Below are 20407 nucleotides of genomic sequence, written 5' to 3'. Positions count from 1 at the left end.
AAATATTTTTTTTTCCAAAAGAGAAACCGTATTAGATTAGCCCATCAGTTCGGCACCATGGTTTATTTGTTACATTATTGTTTTTCTTTCAATGTACCACTACTGATTAAAACGTTTTGTGTGTTTGTGTGTGTGTGTGTGTGCATGTGTGCGCGTGTGTGTGTGTGTGTGTGTGTGTGTGTGTGTGTGTGTGTGTGTGAGAGTGTGTGTGGCTGTGTGTGCATGTGTGTGTGTAACTCATAGTAAAGATCTCAAACAGTACAGGGAAGAACAGAGAAGTTCATATAATTTGTCTAAAATAAATCAGGTTAGCTCTGTTATTTATTGTTAATGTTATTTTTTTTTAAGAACTGAGACTTGTTAGGATCCAGAATCAAATCATAGAATATGAATAATTCAAGAAGCCCCCAAATCATCCCAAGGGGCTGCTTCTTCATGAGTAAGTAAAGGTGGCTCCGACAGTGGCATTGGCAATCCCTGATCAGACAACATTAATTTTTGTGTCAACTTTCCATCAGAGGATATTAATACACAGTGAAAAGTTTACAAAGTAGATTGGGCGTTAATGTGGAGTTGCAGACTGTAAATGTCTGTGAGGATGGCTTCCCTGGTGCCAGCAAAGTCACTGTTGAAAACGTTTGTCAACATATTTTGTGGTCAACTTATTCCAGTCAACTTTTTACCCAACTATAAAGGTACTTTTAAAAGTAAAACACTTTTTGTCATATTTGTCGAAACTGCCATAATGACCTGGTAATAGTACATGATAAAAATGATGTATGAAAAAGTCAATTGCAGTTACTGTTATATTAACACCCCATTACTCAAACATTGTTGCATACAAAGTGTTGTACAAGACAAAGTATTGTACAAGTAGGGTGCCCTTTTGGGGAAACAGGGTGGCAGGTCACTATGGGGACCTGAGGTCAGGCTCATGATGATCGTGCCCGTAAGGCCATGGCAAATGACTGAAATCTTGTAGCTCACGCCTTCAGTGACGAGAATTTTTCTTTGGGCGCAGTCGGTAATTTCTTCCAATATAGAGGCATAATAATTGGGCCATATACATATCATTTATTTTCACAGATCGTATTTGTCACGTATGATGATCAGATCATAAGGATAATTTTAACAAATACGATGACTTCTATTCATGTGTTGGTGTTTTTTTTTTTTCTTTCGATGACAAGTGCCAACTAGGATAAAAGCCTAAAATTGCTAGTTTGTGATTGTAAGCTGTGTTTACCAGTTGCTGAGAAAGGAAGAACAGCTGCGCCAACATGAACTTGACCTGGAGCAGCAGGAGGCTGAACTTCATTCAGCAAAGCAAAAGCTATCTGAAACTCAGGGAAAACTTCAAGCTTTACAAAACCAACACGAGGAGAGCTCCAGATTCACAGTTGACCTGGAAATGGAACGGTAAAATGGCACATTTTAATTTTAGAATGCACTTGTTTGTTTTTGGTCAATAATTTACAATGGGTTGGAGTGTAGAAGTTTAAATTACTGTCTTTCACTCATCCAGAGCAGGATCAATACCCACTCAGTGAATGTGTTTGTGGATTTGAATGTATTGTTTGTTGGCTTTTGACCACTGGCACCACGTCTGTAACAAGCAGATGAAATCATAAATATATTTGCTTTGAGTTATGCCGTACGCGTTTAGAATGACGCTTTTTACGCCTAGCGATGTCGAACACCATTTTAGATCCATACAAGTGACCAATGTTTATTTTGAAAAACACCATACAGTTTTTGGAAAATTGTTTGAAACACCGGGTTGCCTCACCCATAAAAAGTGACATGCCAAACAGCATCTGGAGTTTTTAAAAATGAACATTGGTCACTGCTAGGTGTCTGCAGCAGCGTTACAGACGATGTCTCTGATGCCGCTTGGCATAAAAAGCGCTTTTCCAAATGCTGTATTGCACAACTTAAAACAAATGTGGATTAGCGTTGTATGATCTCATCGGCATGCCACTGTCAGAGAAATCTCTTAGAAAAGACTAGGACAACCCTAGCTGCTTAAACAGCAAAAAGAGTAACTCAGAGCAGCCAAGATTGACTTTTCTATGCCGGGCATTGGGAAAAAGCTTGGGCAAATGAACTCGTGGGTTTTCCAATGCTAATTCAACCGCCCAGCCGTCCCCCCCTGGCTTTTATTGAGCAAAAGCATAGCAGATTACAAGACACAACAAAAGAGCCAGCCGGGCACCACCGACAGCTTGGGCCAAGGTCCCAGCTCACACTTTCGTGCGTCAACAGCTCTATCTAAGGACAGGGTCAAAATGAACTAGGATTGCATAAATGGATAACAATGAAATAGCACATAATGATAACAACCTAATATATGATTCCCTTCACACATACACACTGAGCTAAAAGATCTGTATGTTGTAGGCTGTGATGCAAATCTTTGTTGACCGAAATATTGAAATTGAATATTTAACTCTTCGCATTTTCACAGCCTTGGACAACATTAAAAATGTGTTTAAAAAAATCTGATTTAAATATTTTCAATCATTAATATTGGCTTGGGTAATTATATGTCAGGGTTGTGCATCACTCCAATAAAAGACATTCAATCTGTAGTACTTCTTGATTGGTTATTGTTTGGATCAGTTCAAGAGTGTATGATGGAATGATTTTGTCGTTTTACTTTTGTACTGTGTGATTCAATTTGTCAGGACTATAAATCTAGCAAGGGTCTCCAAAAAAAGACGATTCAGTACATATCTCAATATATTATCTCATATACATATCTCAATATAAGTTGAACAACTTGGGGGTGTGAATGAAATAAATGACATATTTTCAATGAAAAGCAATTTTCCTATTCAAATCAGTATTTGTTACACCCTCAGTATGTTTTACCAAAACTTCATCTATACAGTGACGAACTGGTACTGCTCAGAAAAGAAGGAGATGAGAAAATTGGTGAGTTGGAAGGACAAAATAAGAAGCTGCAGTTGGTCATTCAGCAGCTCTCAGAAGACTTGCAGAAGGTCAGTTTGAATGTTTGAAATCTTTTGATATTTTACCTGTTCATTATGAGTAGGCCACTACAACACATGAATGTGTTTATTTTTCAGTCGCAGAGTATGCTGTCCTTTTCAGAACGATCCCTTCAGAATCTTCAAAGTGAACATGATGCCCTCAAGTTAAAACAACAAAAGGTTGTAGAACACAAACTCACTTGTCAAACAGCTGCAGGTTGAAGCTATGCATGTGTTATTTAGCTTTTGATGCACTAGTGTTTAATTCAATGTGTTGAATTTAGGAATTCATATATTGTACATTTGAAGATGGATTTATTGAATTCATCTTTAGGCTGCTGTTACAGAGGAGGACAAGGAGCGCATGTTGGGGGACCTTCAGAAGAAAGTTAATTTCTTAGAGAGACAATGCCAAGGAAACCTGAGCCAGGACGATCATCTACTAGAGCTCTTTCAGGAGGTTAATTAAAAAGCCAACTTAGTTTTTTTCATAGTCTTAAAATAGCCTGTTGAATGGTTTGGGGGTGCCCATTGATTATTTGTGGTTTTGTTTTTACAGAGGTCCAGTCTCGAGCAAAGACTAGAAGAGACCAGAACAGAACTACTAAATCTTCGAACAAAGCATGCTGATACAGTTAGCTCCTTGGAGGCACAGGTGCTCATGAAACTCATTGATCCAATATGCGTGCATGCCTTTTGTTGTTCACATTAAATGACCTTACACTATCAGGAATGTGTAATAAGCGGAAACTGCAGTTAAACTGATTACTAATATGATCAAAAGATGGATCGATGCATGATACATTTCAACAAGTTTTTACAGTACAGTCCACTCTCGCGATTCTAATCGGTTTGGGACCGGGCTGACTTGAGGATTGTGGAAATACATGTATATTTGATGTCCACTTTATTACATTGGGGAAAAATAAGAACAATTAAACCTCTAGAATTGTCACTAAACACTTTCCATTCATTACGTGGAAAATGAGGGAGTGGGAGTGAGGGGAAAGTGTAGTTATGTCAAGTAGTCAGCTCAAACAGAAAAAAGAAAAAAAAAACTGATTTAATGATTAGTCCTGACGGCGTTAGAGAAAGATTTTATCGCCAGGATCTGCCTGTTTTGCTGTCAAACTAACAGATGATGGGGCATGCTTTATTTCCTGTCGCTTAGAATCTCTGCTTTCTTGCCTACCAATCGAGAGTATTTCAAACCTACAATTACTCCAGAAATTAGCGTCTCATAGGCTGACAAAGACAATCCACTAGTTTTAAGATCACTGCCCTGGGTCACAGTATGTTTTATGATACATTTTTGAGATTCTTTTACTACTTTTTGAAAATCTTAACATTCTTGGGCCATCATATCTCCTGTACAGGTATAAGGCATGTTTTTATTATACAGTATCAGCTCTCACCCATTTATAAATTTATAAGTTTGGTACAATTTTTTGTAATTCACTTTTTATTATTTTAATGTGAAACTGTCATTCACCAACACGCATACATTTAGGGGGTGATCTTTTCAAACTCAGTAATCAAAGTTACCCAGTTCTCACAACAGGAAAGAAATTGTTCTTGTTTTTGATTGACAAACGCGGTTATTTCATCCACCCTATAAATTCCATAATAATGTCCATCGACCTGTACAGTGTTAGGCTTTCTTATGTTAACCACCTCCTGCTAAGGGTCTTTTTAGTGGCCACCAACAATATGCCAGCCAATTGTTTGTCTTTTTTCAACCATTCCTGAGGAATCTGTCTGAACAACAAAAATTTAATTTCTAAAGTTATAAGACATTTGAATATATCCTGTAATGCCTTGTAAAGACCCTTCCAAAAGTATTTAATAACAAGACAACTCCAAAAAATATGGTAATGGTTGACAGTTTTTAGCCAGAACTGCATCATTTTTGGTTCCTTCTCTCCCAGCCTCCGTTTGATATTAAACCAGCATTATTTGAGCCTCATCCCTCTCGGTCCTACATTTTTGGTTCATCCTTCCTTCCACATCTCCACTCACAATGCCCAGACATGACACTTGTGTGTTGTTTAATGTTATCAACGTTGCTTTGAATCCACCACAGACCGTAATTGAGGTCTCCGCTGCTGTGTGTGAGAACTTTCTTCACTACTTTCTCAATAAAGTCACTTCTACCAAAGCATTTATTTCATCTCTAGCTTCTGACCCTTCAGTCTTGTTAGTCCCCTGTTCTGCTGTGTTGGACATGTTTGAGCCTCTGACCCTTCCCTTTGTGCAGGAGATCGTGGGTCATTTGAAGCCTCCAGGTTCTCCTGATGATCCTATCCCACCACGACTTTTTAAGGAGGCTTCTCCCACTATTGGCCCGTCTTGTAATGCAGTTATTAATAGCAGTCTGTCCTCTGGTGTTGTCCCTGTTCATTTTAAACAAGCAGTTGTGCAGTCTCTGTTAAAAAAAAAAAAAAAAATCTGGGCTAGATCCTACTGTTTTGGCAATTTTCAGGCATATCTCAAAATTATCTGTCTTCTCTAAAATCTTAGAGAAAATTGTTTTATCACAGCTTATGGACTTTTTAAATGAACAAAAAACTCTTGAGATTTTACATCTTTTTAGCTACTGACTCTGGTCACTGTGTTGTTCTTGTACTTTTAGATTTGACTGCAGCATGTGATACAGTTGACCATGAAACCCTGATTGCTCGATTGGAGCAGTGGGTGGGCTTCAGTGGCACAGCACCGGACTGGTTCAGGTCCTACCTGTCACATCAGACTTTCTGTGTTAGTCTGGGTGATTCTGTGTCCTCCACTGCTCCTCTCTCATGTGAGGTCCCACATGGCACTGTGCGTGGCCCTCGTTTATTTTCTCTTTATCTGCTCCCACTAGGTTCCATTCAAAGGAAACATGGCATTTCTTTTCACTGCTATGCAGACAACAGCCAAATATATGATCCCCTCAAAAAGTCCAATTCATATTCTATGAACCCACTGCTAACACGTTCAGAGGACCTTAAAACTTGGATGGCGCTGATTAACGAGAAAAACACTGAAGTCATGATATTTAGTGGTGCTTTTACTGTTTTATTGTGTTACCTATTGATTGTGTTTTAATTTTCCTGTTCAGCACTTGTTGGAAGCCTTGTGTTTCTAAAAATTGTGCAATATAAATAAAGTGGATTGGATTGGATTGGATGGTAGTTGCCACAATACCTCCAACAAATAGATGGATTGTATCGTGGTGAGATTTCTGATTCTTGTGAAATAAAGAATCCTATTACCAATAAGTCCTTTCAACCAACTTCTCTCCAGTTTAGTGAACTGGAGTATTTTCATTGATACCACCATATTCACCCATTCTTCCTCTGATATGTGCACCCCCCCCCCCCCCCCCCCCCAACTCTCATTTTCCCATCTGTTGTTAATGTAAAATGTTTTGTGGTTTGAGGTTCGTTATCGCCTTATAATATACATGAAACAAAAAACCTATTTTGGAATCATTTGCTTTCTTAAATATGTCCAACTGGTCCAATTCTGCAGCTCTCGATTCTTTCTGTTTTGCATCAATATAATGTTTCATCTTTAGGTATCGATAAAAATCATGTCTTTCAAGGTCATAAGTTTGCTTGCATGTTTCAAAACAAAGCGGTTTCCTCCCTCTCATTATCTTGCACAAAGCTGTTAGTCCATTTGACACTCAGCTCCTAATTCTAAGGTCAAGCTTGTTTGGTGTAAAATCTGAATCATATGCACACCATTTTAATATGACAATCTCTTTGCCTAGTTTATATTCTTTGAGAAACACTGTCCATATTCTCAAGGTCAGTCTGACCCAGGGATTGTCTGCAGCTTTGTATAGTTTTGAGTATGGTTATAACTGCTTGTATGGGGATCTCTTCTCCATTACCTTCCATTGTGCATCATATGATGGGCAATACTAACAGATGCAAAGTAGTACCGTAGTCCCTAAAAGATGGAAGGCCCCACCCCTTTCTCCTTAGGTAGTTGTAAAGTTTTTAGATGAACCCTGGGTCTTTTATTTTGCCATAAATATTTCAATATAATTTTATCGCATTCATGAAACTGACTGACTCCCTTCTCTTTGTAAGGCGTTAAAAATGTACAGAAACCTACGTTTCCTAGCATATGTTCATCAGAATGCATTCAATCTATTTTGGCACTTTCTACAGTAAAAACATTGCTGTTTACTTGGCCAACTTGGTGCAAAATCCTCCTCAACTCCGAAATCGAAATTAAAGTCTAGGATAAGTTCAGCGCGCATTTACCCTTGCATGAATGGTATACAGGAGGTACAATTATCATCTGTCATCATAAGTTTTTCATAAGTCATATTTATCTGCTCAAGCAGGGCGGTGACAGCACAGAACAAGCAAGGAATGCTTAGAAATCCAGCAATAAAGGAAAATAACATTTTGCAGGAGATCAACATTCTAACATGGTTAAAAGCTCCAAAAATTGAAGAGTCTCTTTAAGGCAATTTTAGTTTTCTGTCATCTCATAAACCATAAAAATAAATAGAATCCCTCCATCCATTATCTGTAGCCACTTATCCTTACTAGGGTCGCTGGCTTACTGGTGCCTGGACCAGCAGTCTTTGGACAGTGGCGTGGGACAACCTGGACTGGTTGCCAGCCAATCGCAGCAAGCATTCATACACCCAATCACACATAATGACAATTTAGAGTGTCCAATATGCATGTCATGCAAACTCCACACAGGAAGGCCAGAGTGAGCTGGATTTGAGCTTGGGACTCTGAACTGTGAGGCGGACGTGCTAACTACACTTCCACAGAGCTGCCTACAAATATTATCTTACTTGAAACTAAATGTGCAATATAAATCCAACATTGGTCTCCCGAGGGCAGTGCTTCCCAAATTTTTTTTTTGCAAAGACCCCCCCCCATCACAGAAGAGAAAAAAAAAATCATGCCCGTCCACTTGTGGTGGTGATTATAGTTTCTACAAATGTTAACTTAAGCTTGTTCCTTAAAGTCACCCAGCACCCCACCCACCCACCCACCCACACACACACACACACACACACACACACACACACACACACACACACACACACAAAAATCAAAACAGACCAATTTTTTCCACCTATCTGTGTTTGAATAACATTAACTCGACTGCGAAATTTGTAATGTCATTTACAAGACTTAAACTTATTATGTATACCTCGATATACGACTATGCATCCCTTTTTGGAGCGTTTGCACAGAACGTCTCACTTTCGTCAAGTGTCGCCTAATTGCCTCTTTGTCAATGAGACTGCGTGGCCCTTTTTTTAAGTCGGATTTTGACGCATTAGGAATAGGAACATAATGCTTGACTTTTCTCCTTCAGCCCATAGACGTGTACTTGAACAAGCCAGCATGGAGGTTGGCAGGTGTGGGGAGAAACAGCAAAGGGCAACCTTCCGCGCTCTTATCTCAACACAGTCATCACTTGCGTAAAGAACATCCCAAGATGATCAGAAATCATCTTCGAAGACCTCCATTTCAAACAAATTGGATGGGTCCAAAGATGACTGACAACCCGTAGAATAACAAGAATGGTTGAACAATTGGCAAGGAGATAGGAGAGGACGTCCGGGTGTTTAATGGGAGGAGCCAGGCGCCTAGTCAGATCGTGATAATGACTTTTAGGGCTTTTCGACAAATTAATATTTGGCTGTGTCAAAAAAGTAAAGCATTGAAACTTCTTACCACTTCAGTGTTGCAACATTAGGTTCAGCATTTGCGTCTTCATGCACGTGCACATTGCCAGGCATTTCCACCCCACGTTCCCCCTAACCGCAACAGGATTTTATTCGATATACGATAAAAAATGTGTCTAAAAGTATCGTAATTTCATTATTTAACACATACCGTGTGTTATAATTGGACAGCCATGATCTATGTTACCATTAAAGTCAGGGGTAGACTTTTAATAGCGTTTTTGAAAAATTCACCCAAATTGAAGTAAAAAAGGGTGGATCGACTCATAAGCGAGGTCAACTTGTATTCGGAAAAATATTTCAAGCTTTGCCATGTTTCTAAACTGTCATAAAATATGTGTTGTGTGTGGCTGTGTACTACACGTGGGGATGTGTGGTTTTGTGTGGTTTTGTGTGTATTTGTTTTTTTCCCCATTTAATTTGTACTTATTTCTGTACATGTTTCCTATTTTAGTTCATTGAAAATTCTGTACAAATAAAACTTATTTTGATTTGATAGTTGATATATAAAATATGTGTGGCTTCACAAGCATCAGTGTTGCCTATTCCTATTTTAGTGCAAGCTCTTCTCCAGCTCACTAAATGTTCATACTGTATGTCTGTCTGACCTCAGGTAAACAAAATGGCGTGCACCGTTACAGAGCTGCAGACTCTTCTACGACATAAAGATGAATCCTCAAGGTCTTACAGAGAGAGGACAGACACACAAGTGAGCATGGATATCCCCAAAAATATACCCAACGCTTAATATTTTTTACTTAGCTTGGGTTGTATGCTGTCATCATTCAGCTGCCATCTTGAATTATTTTCATTTCCATCACAAAAGTCTTGTGTAGTTTAGTTTGAAAATCATGTTGGGAATATGGGATTTAAAATCCAGGGGCCATTTGTTCAAAAGTTAATCTGACCTGATTTAGACGTTTGGAGCTAGTGAGGATAAATGGCTGATAAAATAGTTGGATAGATAAATGAATTAGATTAAATCTCAAAATGGGTTGTTCAAAAGGGGATTCTGAAATGGAAATGGATCATGTAATTCAATAGGGCGCAAACATTTCAGTAGGGGGTTTTGAGGGGTTTTACATAATGTTCAAATGTTTCATTTTTTTCCAAACACAGTTTTTCCTTATATTGTTTTTATATATCTGTGCTTAGAATTCAGTGGGTGCATGGAGGGGCTTATGAGGAGGCGGTGCAATGGTTGCTCCCCCTCAAATTCAGTTCTTAATAGTTGAATCAAAAAAGTCGTTACTTACAGACTGAGGGGATGACAGAGTGACAAACAAAAGGTGGAATAATTCATTTGTATAATTTTATAGTTATATTTTCATGTTTTGCTCTTAATTTATTCAACTATTACATTGATGAAGTATATTAAGTAGACATATATAGGCTACTACCGTAATCCCCCCCCCCCCCCCTCCCCCAATGCACTTTTTTTCCGGGGGGTAGGTAAACGAGGCGAACTAGACTGTGGAAGTCAGTTGGCTGTTAGCAGCCATTGCCTGTTGCAGCTAACAGAAGCTAATGTTAGCTGTGGTTGTTAGAAACAAGCAAACATACTGAACCAACGTCCAAGTTCTCCACACATGAATATTACTAAAACAGATAGGATCATGTTAAAGTTTTGATGTCTCCAGCTGAATCATTTAAGAGTGGCAATGTATGCTACCGAGTACTCCAGTTAGAGAACATGGAGAGGTATTCCCTTTGACTTGTTTATTAATTGTGCTCTTTTGACATATACACACACAATCATAAACAACTGCTTTGAGTGCATTCATCACTGGTGAGGGGTTCACTGATTGCTCACAATGTGTGAAGTCTGAAACACACTTAACCCGCATCAAATATAGTATAGTATAGAACTTGCAGATATGAACCCAATATGAAGAATTTATAAAGATGAGATTAATGTTGTTTTAGGTTCATCCTTACATTGTCGCCAAACTGCTGGTGCATCATATACACGTAACATAGGAAATACCAGAATTTGACCCATAATTGAGGGTGCATCTTTTGGGGGATTATAATAATTAAGTTCTTCACTATAATAATGTTTTTCATGATTGGACATTTACACATTTTTAGCTTTTGTACAGTACTTAAGACTTTGCCAAACTAACTACCACGCATTTGTTTAAGTACAATATGTCAAACATTTGGAAGCCCCCTCCAAGTCTACGAAGTATTTATACACAATAATCCAACATGACCTCAATTTGAAAACTATACTCTGAGAACTAGACCACTATGATACGTCAAGGAACAACCCAGTCACAACTGTAATTACAGGATCTTATATGACAAAGGTAATAAGTGCATAAAAATGACAAAAGGAGACAATTACATGCATACATACATACATACATACATAACTATTTAACAACTGTATATTAACTGATATTCACTGATATTACAATACCCGGATTATTTTGATAGAAGATAATCCTGAGTCATCATTTTGCGTTAATAAATTAAAGGCAAAACAATCCATCTGAGCCAGAACCCCTATAAACAAACATTTTACTGAACTTGTAAGTATGTGTTGTTAAAGTCTTTCATTCTAGGGTATTAATGTGCTGCTTTCTCTTTCAGATAACAACCCTGGAGCAAGAGGTCTTAGCCAGTCGTGGTCAACTTAAGAGTGCACAGCAGCAGATCGAAGTAAAAGAACTCCAATCACAAAAATTGGTTGGTTTCCATCCTAGGAAGTTAGTGTCATAGTCAATTTGCAAAACTGTGAAATTAATTAGGCCCCTATCTGAATGAATTGGCGAACACTTGTTAATGTCTTCAAAAGTAGCAGATTTTGATCTCCTCAGGGTGCGTTCAAGGTTGCCAAAAAGTCACCATATATCACTGGACGTTGCATTTGTTGCAATGAAATTTTGACCATTTTAAAAATGACTTCAAGGCGTTTGTCTGCAGACATCTGGTGGCATTTTAACAATCTCCGGTGACATTTTGGCCACCTCTGGTAACCTTGAACGAAGCCTGAGGGTATCAAAAGAGATGCTACATTCGCGATCATTCGTCAGCGTTTGCCTCTCATACAATTTGGGCTTTAATAATACACATTTTTGAGCATCCAGATGGTCCGACTTGTCATAAAAGCTGGAAAGATTCTAATTTAAACATGAAAATATAAAAAATGTTGATAAAATTAAGATGGAAATGTCAATCAAGTATGTATGTGTATACGACAAAGATGATTCTTCTAAAATCATAATTTTAGAGATACAAATACTTTTTCAAAGAACTATAGACTTTATTTTGGTTTATCTTTTGATTAAATCTGTGATAGGGCGACGGTTCAGTGAAGCAGGGGTTAGCACATCCGTCTCACAGTTTAGGGACCCGAATTCAAATCTACCTCACTCCGGCCTTCCTGTGTGGAGTTTGCATGTTCTCGTCTGTGCGGGTTCTCTCTGTGCACTCCAGCTTCCTCCCACACCCCAAAAACATGCACGGCAGGTGTATTGGACATACTAAATTCTCCTTAGGTGTGATTGCATGCCTGAAAGGTTGTTCGTCTTTGTGTGCCCTGCAATCGGCTGGCAACCAGTTCAGGGTGTCCCCTGACTACTGCCAATAGTCAGCTCGGATAGGCACCAACAGGCCTTCAACCCTTGTAACTATAAGTGGCCCTACAAAATGGATGGATGGATCTCTGATAGAGGACTTTCCAATGAGCGATCCTACAGTATGTGAAAATTAGAAAAGATGCATTCGTCGCTTTCATTTAACCAAAACAGTATTTTAATCAAGTGATACATTTTGTTTTTCAGCAAGGAGAGTGGAGTGCAGAGAAAGTCTTTTTGGATCAGCAATTGCGTTTGTTGCAGCAGCAGAGTCTGGAGAAGAAAAAGAGACTGGAGGAGATTATTGCTACTTTACAAACGGATAAATGTACAATGAAAGACACAATGGTAGGCTCTTTAAAATTCTTTATGAGTGAGTTAAAAACTTCTTTATACAGTCAAGTGGGGGGCTCATTTTATGAGTTAATCCGCAGACCGGTTAAATAGCAGTTCAAACTCGAAATCAATACTTCGATAGCATTCTGTCTCCCGTTGTTTATTTGATAGATTATTTTAGTGAACATTGCACACACTGCAAATAAATTATATACAACTATAAATTTATAAATACAATCATATATACTGTATACCGTATATCAAATTTACACATCACAAACTTTTATACAAGGTCTTATTCAATGTAGACCTTTTTTTATATATATATTCTTAATAATATATTTTAAAACTCTTTTTCAGCACAGCCATTGATTCACATTTTTTCAGTTCTATTTCATAGTTGTTCCAAAAACAGACTCCTTGAACACACATTTGCTTGACCGGTGGGGAAAACCAGCAGATAAGCACACTGGACAATAAGCCAGAGGGCTTATTGAAAAAGTGTCTTATATTTGGGAAATGTAGCTATGTATTTTATAAACAAATGAAAAAGATAATAGAAAATTTACATTAATTTCATTTAAAAAAAATAAAGGAAAAATGCTAGTTTGGGATACAGAAGGAAGTTTTAGCAGGTTTTTTTTTTTTTTTTTTGCTTTTTGGCACATATTAGCTCAAAAACATTGTTGATGTTTTACCCCCTAAACCACAGGTGTCGAACTCCAGTCCTCGAGGGCCGATATCCTACATGTTTTCAAACCTTTTCCCTCAAAAACACCTGATTCAAATGATTGGGATCATTTTGAAGCTCCTGCAGAGCTTGCTAATGAGCTAATCATTTGAATCAGGTGTGTTGGGGAAAGAAAACCGGAAAACATGCAGGATGCTGGCCCTCGAGGACTGGAGTTTGACACCTATGCGGCCTAAACCTTTTGAAACTGATTCAGTTACTGGTCTGGTCCTATTTTGAGTGACTTATTTCTCTTAAACACAAAAGACGATCAGTATGGTTTCATGAAAGGCTACATAAATCAGAAAATAATTACTTTGGACTGTGAGAGTTCAAAGTTGAAAACTGTTACACTTTTATCAACAATCAATCAAATTTAATATGTATAGTCCTAAATCACCGAAGTCTCAAAGGGCTTCACAGTTTTTTGTACAAGAAGCTAATTTTTTGCCATCACTTTTTTGGTCTAGGCCGATCTAGGGAGACAAAGAGATCAGGCAAACGCTATGTTGAGACAGCAGATGGAAGACCTGGAACAGTACAAGGTCATAGTGGCTGATGATTGGAAATGTTATTGTCTCGTGGTTATGTATTCTAAAATTGAACTTTATAGTTGAATATTAAAAAATGCTCATTCACCATTGTAGGTGGAATTGGACAGCAGGCAGACAGTTACTACTGAAATTGCTAAAGCACTAGAGGAAAGCAGACGACAGAGAGAAGAACTACAAACACAGGTCTGTTGGCATTATGCATCACTTTCTCTTGATTTATTGTGTGTTTGTCATATGAAACGTAGCGTGTTATTATGTGCTCGAGTTCAGGTTGAAGTCTTGACTTCATCACTTGAGAGATCACAACAGGAATTGTCAACTGTCAATGAGAAGCTAACGTTCAAAGAAAAAGACATCCAAAAGCTACATGAAGGTACATACCCACACTTCTCAGTCCAGTAAAAGAAGACCATCACATGACCATGTTAAATAAAATTTCCAAATATTACAAACAGAGGTGTTTGTATATAAAAGTTACCAGACTCACATGATCTTTGAGATACGAGTCATCTTGTGATTTTTTGTTGATTTGTTGTTTAGCTTGGACCTACAAGCTCAAACATCGACAAGCATGCTCCACAATATCACAGACTTCACATTAGGACAGTCACTAACGATTATTTCAGTAGTCGATTTATCAGCGATTACTTTTTCAATTAGTCGACTAATCACTATTTTTTTTTTTTTGCCTTAAGTTAGCCGAAGCTCGCCAAATAACCTCACGAGCCCTTTATTTCCCCTCACCAAGACAGTAAAGTATATATTAATACACAACTTAAGAACTTCAATCCACAAAAATAAAATTAAAATATTAAGTACATTACATATATTAAAATGATTCAAATAAAAGTGCATTCTATGTTTTAAGAGTGCAAATGCTACTTCTTCATTTGCAACATTACGTAGGATAACCATGAATAGTGAATTTGTACTTTCGAACATTCACAACTTTAGTAAAACAAGAAAAAATATAGTTGTAGATAGGTACCAGTCCAGTAGTATAATCAAGTTGAAGTCTCCAAACGCCAAAGTAGAAAAACTGCACCGAGCAATATTTACACATTATGCTTTTATTGTTAACCATTATCAAGCTACAACCTTTTCAAATAGTGATATAATAATATATAATATTATTTGTTCCCTGTTAGTGCATTTAATCTCGTGCGAGCGTGAGATAAAAGTTGCCTGGTTAGAGAGAAAGAATGAAAGGACACGACGAAACACTATTCCTGTCATTGATAGAAATATGAATTACTGCTTCAGCGTGACTGGGACCCACAATAGGAAAAACTTTTATTGCTTACACTATTACCTGAGCCGTGACAGTCAAACTCCATTTGTTAGCAGTGGAGTGAAGCATATTTATATTCGCAACTGTGTGACTTTCCTGCATCACAAAAGTTAGTAAAATGCAACAAGACTGCTTTCAATGAAGACTGTGTGGTTATATTTCCTCCCTTTTTTTTGTGCGTCCTGCTGTGCAGGCTTGACTTTCCATAACGGGTTGCGTGATGTCATGGCACAGCACACCTTCGACATAGTACGGAATCCAGCAGGAAGTAGATTGGTTTCTTTATACCTACGATATAAAGATTTTGGGACATTTTAAATCAAATTTAGTCATAATCCTGATTCTTATGTGTTTTTTTTTTTCTTTTTCTGGCACACCTCTACATTTCAGTTTAAAGTTCAATTTTAGACACTGTACAGACCAATTATATGTGCCAATGTTCAACTCAATAAAAGGGGCCTTTAAGGGGCGTTATGGCAATAAATGTTGGCATGCTGATATTTTGCCTCCCTTTTTGAATATAATTATATTTTGTTATAGAATTCCTGCTCCTCATAAAGTTTGGCAGTACCAATTGATTATTTTCAGTTTACATTGGTCACCAATGTTCATCAGTGCCGTGAGTGATTTCTCTCAAGAAAATACACTGTGCAAAACCATGTTACAGAAGTGCAGTGTCGACAGACATCACTGGTCCAGCTTCGACACGAAGTTGAACAGCTGCGGGTCCAACGGGAGCAGGTTGAGCTGGACAAAGACTTCCAGCTAACTCACTTGAGGGAAGAGCTACTCACCCAGGCTCACCAGCAGGATGCGTTTCAGACTCGGGTTAGTACCATTCATTGGTATTTGCAGTCATTATATATAAATTATTTTTAATATATATATATATATATATATATATATATATATATATATATATATATATATATATATATATATATATATATATATATATATAGTTTGTTGCATAGTTTTTCAGATGCTTGTTGGCGCGTTTACAGATCTCATATTTAGAAGTAGAGCTCGAGACCCTGACAGAGCAGCTTCACAGTCCTGCTGTTCATGTGGAGGACCATAATGGCAGCATGACAGAAAATGATCTAGATCACATTCAGAAAGTTAACAAAGAGCTTGAGCAGCAGCTCAGTGACAAGAACAGGGTACGTATGTTTTTCTTCATGCTGTGTCATCTGCTTTTTAAAGGGGAAAACACATGCCCAGTAAACCTTAATATGAATGTTGACTTGAAAATCTCGTCAAGCATATCCTTGAAACCAGTAAGACGAAAATAATATGCAGCTATTATGTAAATGAAGAAAGAGTAAGTGAAACTACTATATTAAAAAAAGGTTTGTCGTTGACTTTCAGACTATCAAACAACTGCAACAGCGGATGGCAGAACTTAAAAGAACTTTGCAAAAAGAACTGGTAAGCCAAAGTAATCTTTATGCCTTTTTAATTTGTTTTTAAAGATTTTTTTTTTTTTTTTTTTACTTAACGTCATCAAAGGTCTACAATTGCTTTGACATTTCTAAACTTGACATTTCTTAATTTTACACTAATCTGATCACCTTGATTGCGATAGTCCAATATTTGCTTTTTTATGCAAAATCGGTGCTCGGCTATGATGTCATTTGTAATGTAATTTGCCAAACCAACAACTATGTCATTAATCAGATCCACATAAATTGAATTAATTTTTGAGTGACAATGTTGCACCTTTTTTTTAATTATTATTATTTTATTTTTTATTATTTTTATTTGACTGTGACTGTTTTATTAGGTTACAGGCATGTTTGTTGCAGTATCACTTACTTTCAGAATTTACTTTGTGCTTTAGAGTAACTTAATCACATAGTAACTACACTCATTTATTTCGAGATTGAAGAGTCTTATTGTCATATGCATAGTAATACCACAAATTTCCCAAATTTGCCAAATTACCAACATTCTTTTCTGTTCACTTACCTGAGCAGACTACATTCCATATATATATTTTTATATATATATATATATATATATATATATATATATATATATATATATATATATATATATATATATATATATTGTGGCGAGGCGAAGAAACCACACGTTGCTGTGCTAGTTGAGATCTTTCCTCTTCGCATGCCATCACAAAACTGATACAACAAAGTCCAAAACAGCAAAGACAAAGCCAACAGGTTCAAAGCATCAAAGGATCATAGCAACAGGCCTACTGGGTGAGAGACATGGTCCTAGTGTCCGCCACAATACGTATATACAGTCGGCCCCCGGTTTACGAACACACTCTTTTACGATTTTACGAACATTTCGACTTACAAGCGTGGACCGCAGAGTTTTCTGTCCCCCGCTTACGTACAAACCTTCCGTCTTACGAACAATCCGACATGCCGGCCATTGTATTCGTACATTTATTTTCGCTTTGCTACGTCAACTAGAAGTTGATGCTCGTCACGGCAACTTTGAACGCTATTGCTCTTACAATGTCACAGTCACGGTGTCAGTCACGGACTCAGTCACGGAGATGCTATTGGCCGGCGTCACGTCAATCACAGAAATGCCGATATGCTATTGGCCGAATGCCTTTATCTAGCTTGATGGCACAGCTGGTCGGGATGGAAGGAAGGAGAGAAAATCAGTCAAAAACGGAAGGAAGGAAGGAATGTTGTGAAGACTTTGCAAACTTTATCTGTTAGACATGGCTTCTAAAATTGCAAGTGGCGGTAAAGGAAGACGTAAGAGGATGATGACAATAGAAACCAAGCAGGAGATAATAAAAAAATACGAAGGAGGCGCACGCATAGTTAACCTTGCTCGTGAGTATGGACGTAACCGCTCGGCAATCTTCTAAGGGCAAGACTTTCCTTGCCGGGGAACGGACCTCGCTCGACAACAAAATGGAGAGGCTTCTTCTATTATGTATTAAAGAGAAGGAAATCGGCGGTGATATGTTTTAGTTTGAGAAAAGTTCTTGTTTAAGAAAATAAATCAATAAATTCTGCAGGTTGGTCTCTGCTCACCTCCTTCTCCACTCAGCTCAAGTCACGTCGCCCCAGAGGAGAATGTCATTTATCCTTTGCATATCCATGTTAATTAAATTAACTATACAGTAGATTATGTTACTAATTTTAGTTATGTGTGGAAATTTGTGATGCTTTTAACTATGATTTTACCACGCGTTGCCAGTCGATGTGTACGTACAATTGACCTCGCTTTACTACATCAACGAAATCATCTGCTCATCCTCAACACGGTAACGCTGATATGCTATTGCTCTTACAATGTCACATTCACTGTTTCAGTCACGGTGTCAGTTACGGAAATGCCAATATGCTATTGATCGAACGCCTTCATCTAGCTTGATGGCACAGCTGGTCGGTACGGAAGGAAGGAGAGAAAATCAGTCAAAAACGGAAGGAAGGAATGTTGTGAAGACTTTGCAAACTTTATCTGTTAGACATGGCTTCTAAAATTGCTAGTGGCGGTAAAGGAAGAAGTAAGAGGATGATGACAATAGAAACCAACCAGGAGATAATAAAAAAAAAAAAATACGAAGGAGGCGCACGCATGGTTAACCTTGCTCGTGAGTATGGCCGTAACCGCTCGGCAATCTTCTAAGGGCAAGACTTTCCTTGCCGGGGGACGGCCCTCGATCGACAACACAATTGAGAGGCTTCTTCTATTATGGATTAAAGAGAAGGAAATCGCCGGTGATAAGTTCTAGTTTGAGAAAAGTTCCCGTTTAAGAAAATAAATCAATAAATTCTGCGGGTTGGTCTCTGCTCCCCTCCACCTCCACCCAGCTCAAGTCACGTCGCCCCAAAGGTAAATGTCATTTTTCCTTTGTATACTTTGTATACTTTGTTTACTCATTTTTAATATGTGTATAAAGTCGTGATGTTTTTACCTAAGGTTTTTGCGCGCGTTGCACGCATTCACTAATTAACATAGGTTTGGATTGCCCGTCATACGAGCAGTTCAAGTTACGAGCGTAGCCGATGAACGGATTAAGTTCTTAACACGGGGGCCCACTGTATACATATATACATATATATATCAGTACTCCTGGAGGTTTCATTTGATTTCACAGGTGTAAGTGTAATGATACTTTCCATCTATATAATTATAATCTGTTCCAGTCTATATGTGTGTGTGTGTGTGTGTGTGTATATATATATATATATATATATATATATATATATATATATATATATATATATATATATATATATATATATATATATATATATGGTAATATTATCACATGGAGCTTCCAAAAAAAAAATTAAAGTTGTGAACTCAAAAATAAAAACAAAAAACTAGGACTGTATTATCCAAGAATACATTTCAACCCATCACTACAAACAACATATTGTGGCTCAGTTTTACATGTTCAAATTAGAGGGAGCAGTCAAGCATGAAACTTGTGTAGTGTAGAGCAGTGGTCCCCAACCACCGGTCCGCGGACCGGTACCGGCCCGTGGATCAACTGGTACCGTTATGGAGAATATTTAGTTTAACAGTGCATACGTTTGCGCTTGATCTTTGCTTTTTTGGTGCCGCTTCTAGCCGCTGTTGATATTACATTCATTGTGTGAAGGATGATGTGGTTTTTAGAGCAGCCAGCAGCCAGCCCCCCCCTCCCCTTATAAATCTAAGGCGTTGACCGGTCCGTGTTGGTAAAAAGGTTGGGGACCACTGGTGTAGGGTACACATGACCTTATTTAGGTGTGAAATAAATCGTAGTAACGTGTTTGTTGACCCATATTGGTATTTGCTAATGCACTGAGGCTAATCACAATTGCTAACCATTTGCCAAAATGTTGTTTTGTCTTATATTTCATGTGTGGAAAACAATAGTGCTATATTCACACACTTAAACTCATGTTCGAAATTAGAAAACTGTTAAGAAAATACAAATATGTATAATTATTTTGAAGGGGGTAACTCAATTGTTCAATGCAATAACTGATACAATAATCGACTTTAAAAACATTCGATAGTGACAGGCCTGATTGGGGCTCACAGAAGTTCCGTACTGCACTCGTCCCATGGGCTTTCTCTACGCACTTTGGCTGGTGCCTTTGACCATATATATCCTAATCCATAATTACTGCTGTGCTTTGTTTTTTGAGTAAGTTTCTGTATTCTTTCTTGTGTAATTTAGAAATTGAAACCTGAAACAGAAGAGGAA

General features: G+C 37.8%; 1 protein-coding gene across 10 annotated transcripts in view; it reads left to right on the top strand.

The window, feature by feature from the left end:
- Positions 1 to 20407, top strand: part of golga1 (golgin A1) — a 40325-nt gene that overhangs the window by 17088 nt on the left and 2830 nt on the right. For 8 of the 10 annotated variants that reach the window (XM_088420677.1, XM_088420653.1, XM_088420637.1 and 5 more), the window contains 15 exons: positions 1250 to 1419; positions 2894 to 3005; positions 3093 to 3176; positions 3331 to 3456; positions 3556 to 3651; positions 9326 to 9421; positions 11311 to 11406; positions 12504 to 12644; positions 13833 to 13907; positions 14010 to 14099; positions 14187 to 14289; positions 15875 to 16035; positions 16212 to 16370; positions 16579 to 16638; positions 20381 to 20407. The exon at positions 20381 to 20407 is cut by the window's right edge and continues 198 nt beyond it. In XM_088420677.1, the coding sequence (XP_088276803.1) occupies positions 1250 to 1419; positions 2894 to 3005; positions 3093 to 3176; positions 3331 to 3456; positions 3556 to 3651; positions 9326 to 9421; positions 11311 to 11406; positions 12504 to 12644; positions 13833 to 13907; positions 14010 to 14099; positions 14187 to 14289; positions 15875 to 16035; positions 16212 to 16370; positions 16579 to 16638; positions 20381 to 20407 (1596 nt within the window). The remainder of the gene's footprint in view (positions 1 to 1249; positions 1420 to 2893; positions 3006 to 3092; positions 3177 to 3330; positions 3457 to 3555; positions 3652 to 9325; positions 9422 to 11310; positions 11407 to 12503; positions 12645 to 13832; positions 13908 to 14009; positions 14100 to 14186; positions 14290 to 15874; positions 16036 to 16211; positions 16371 to 16578; positions 16639 to 20380) is intronic. The other 2 variants (XM_088420702.1, XM_088420663.1) reach the window with 2 other exon arrangements.

Source organism: Hippichthys cyanospilos, chromosome 1, assembly GCF_059441005.1.
Source record: "Hippichthys cyanospilos isolate Australia breed blue-spotted pipefish chromosome 1, RoL_Hcya_1.0, whole genome shotgun sequence".
Classification (NCBI taxonomy): Eukaryota; Metazoa; Chordata; class Actinopteri; order Syngnathiformes; family Syngnathidae; genus Hippichthys; species Hippichthys cyanospilos.
This window is presented reverse-complemented; position numbering and strand designations above follow the sequence as displayed.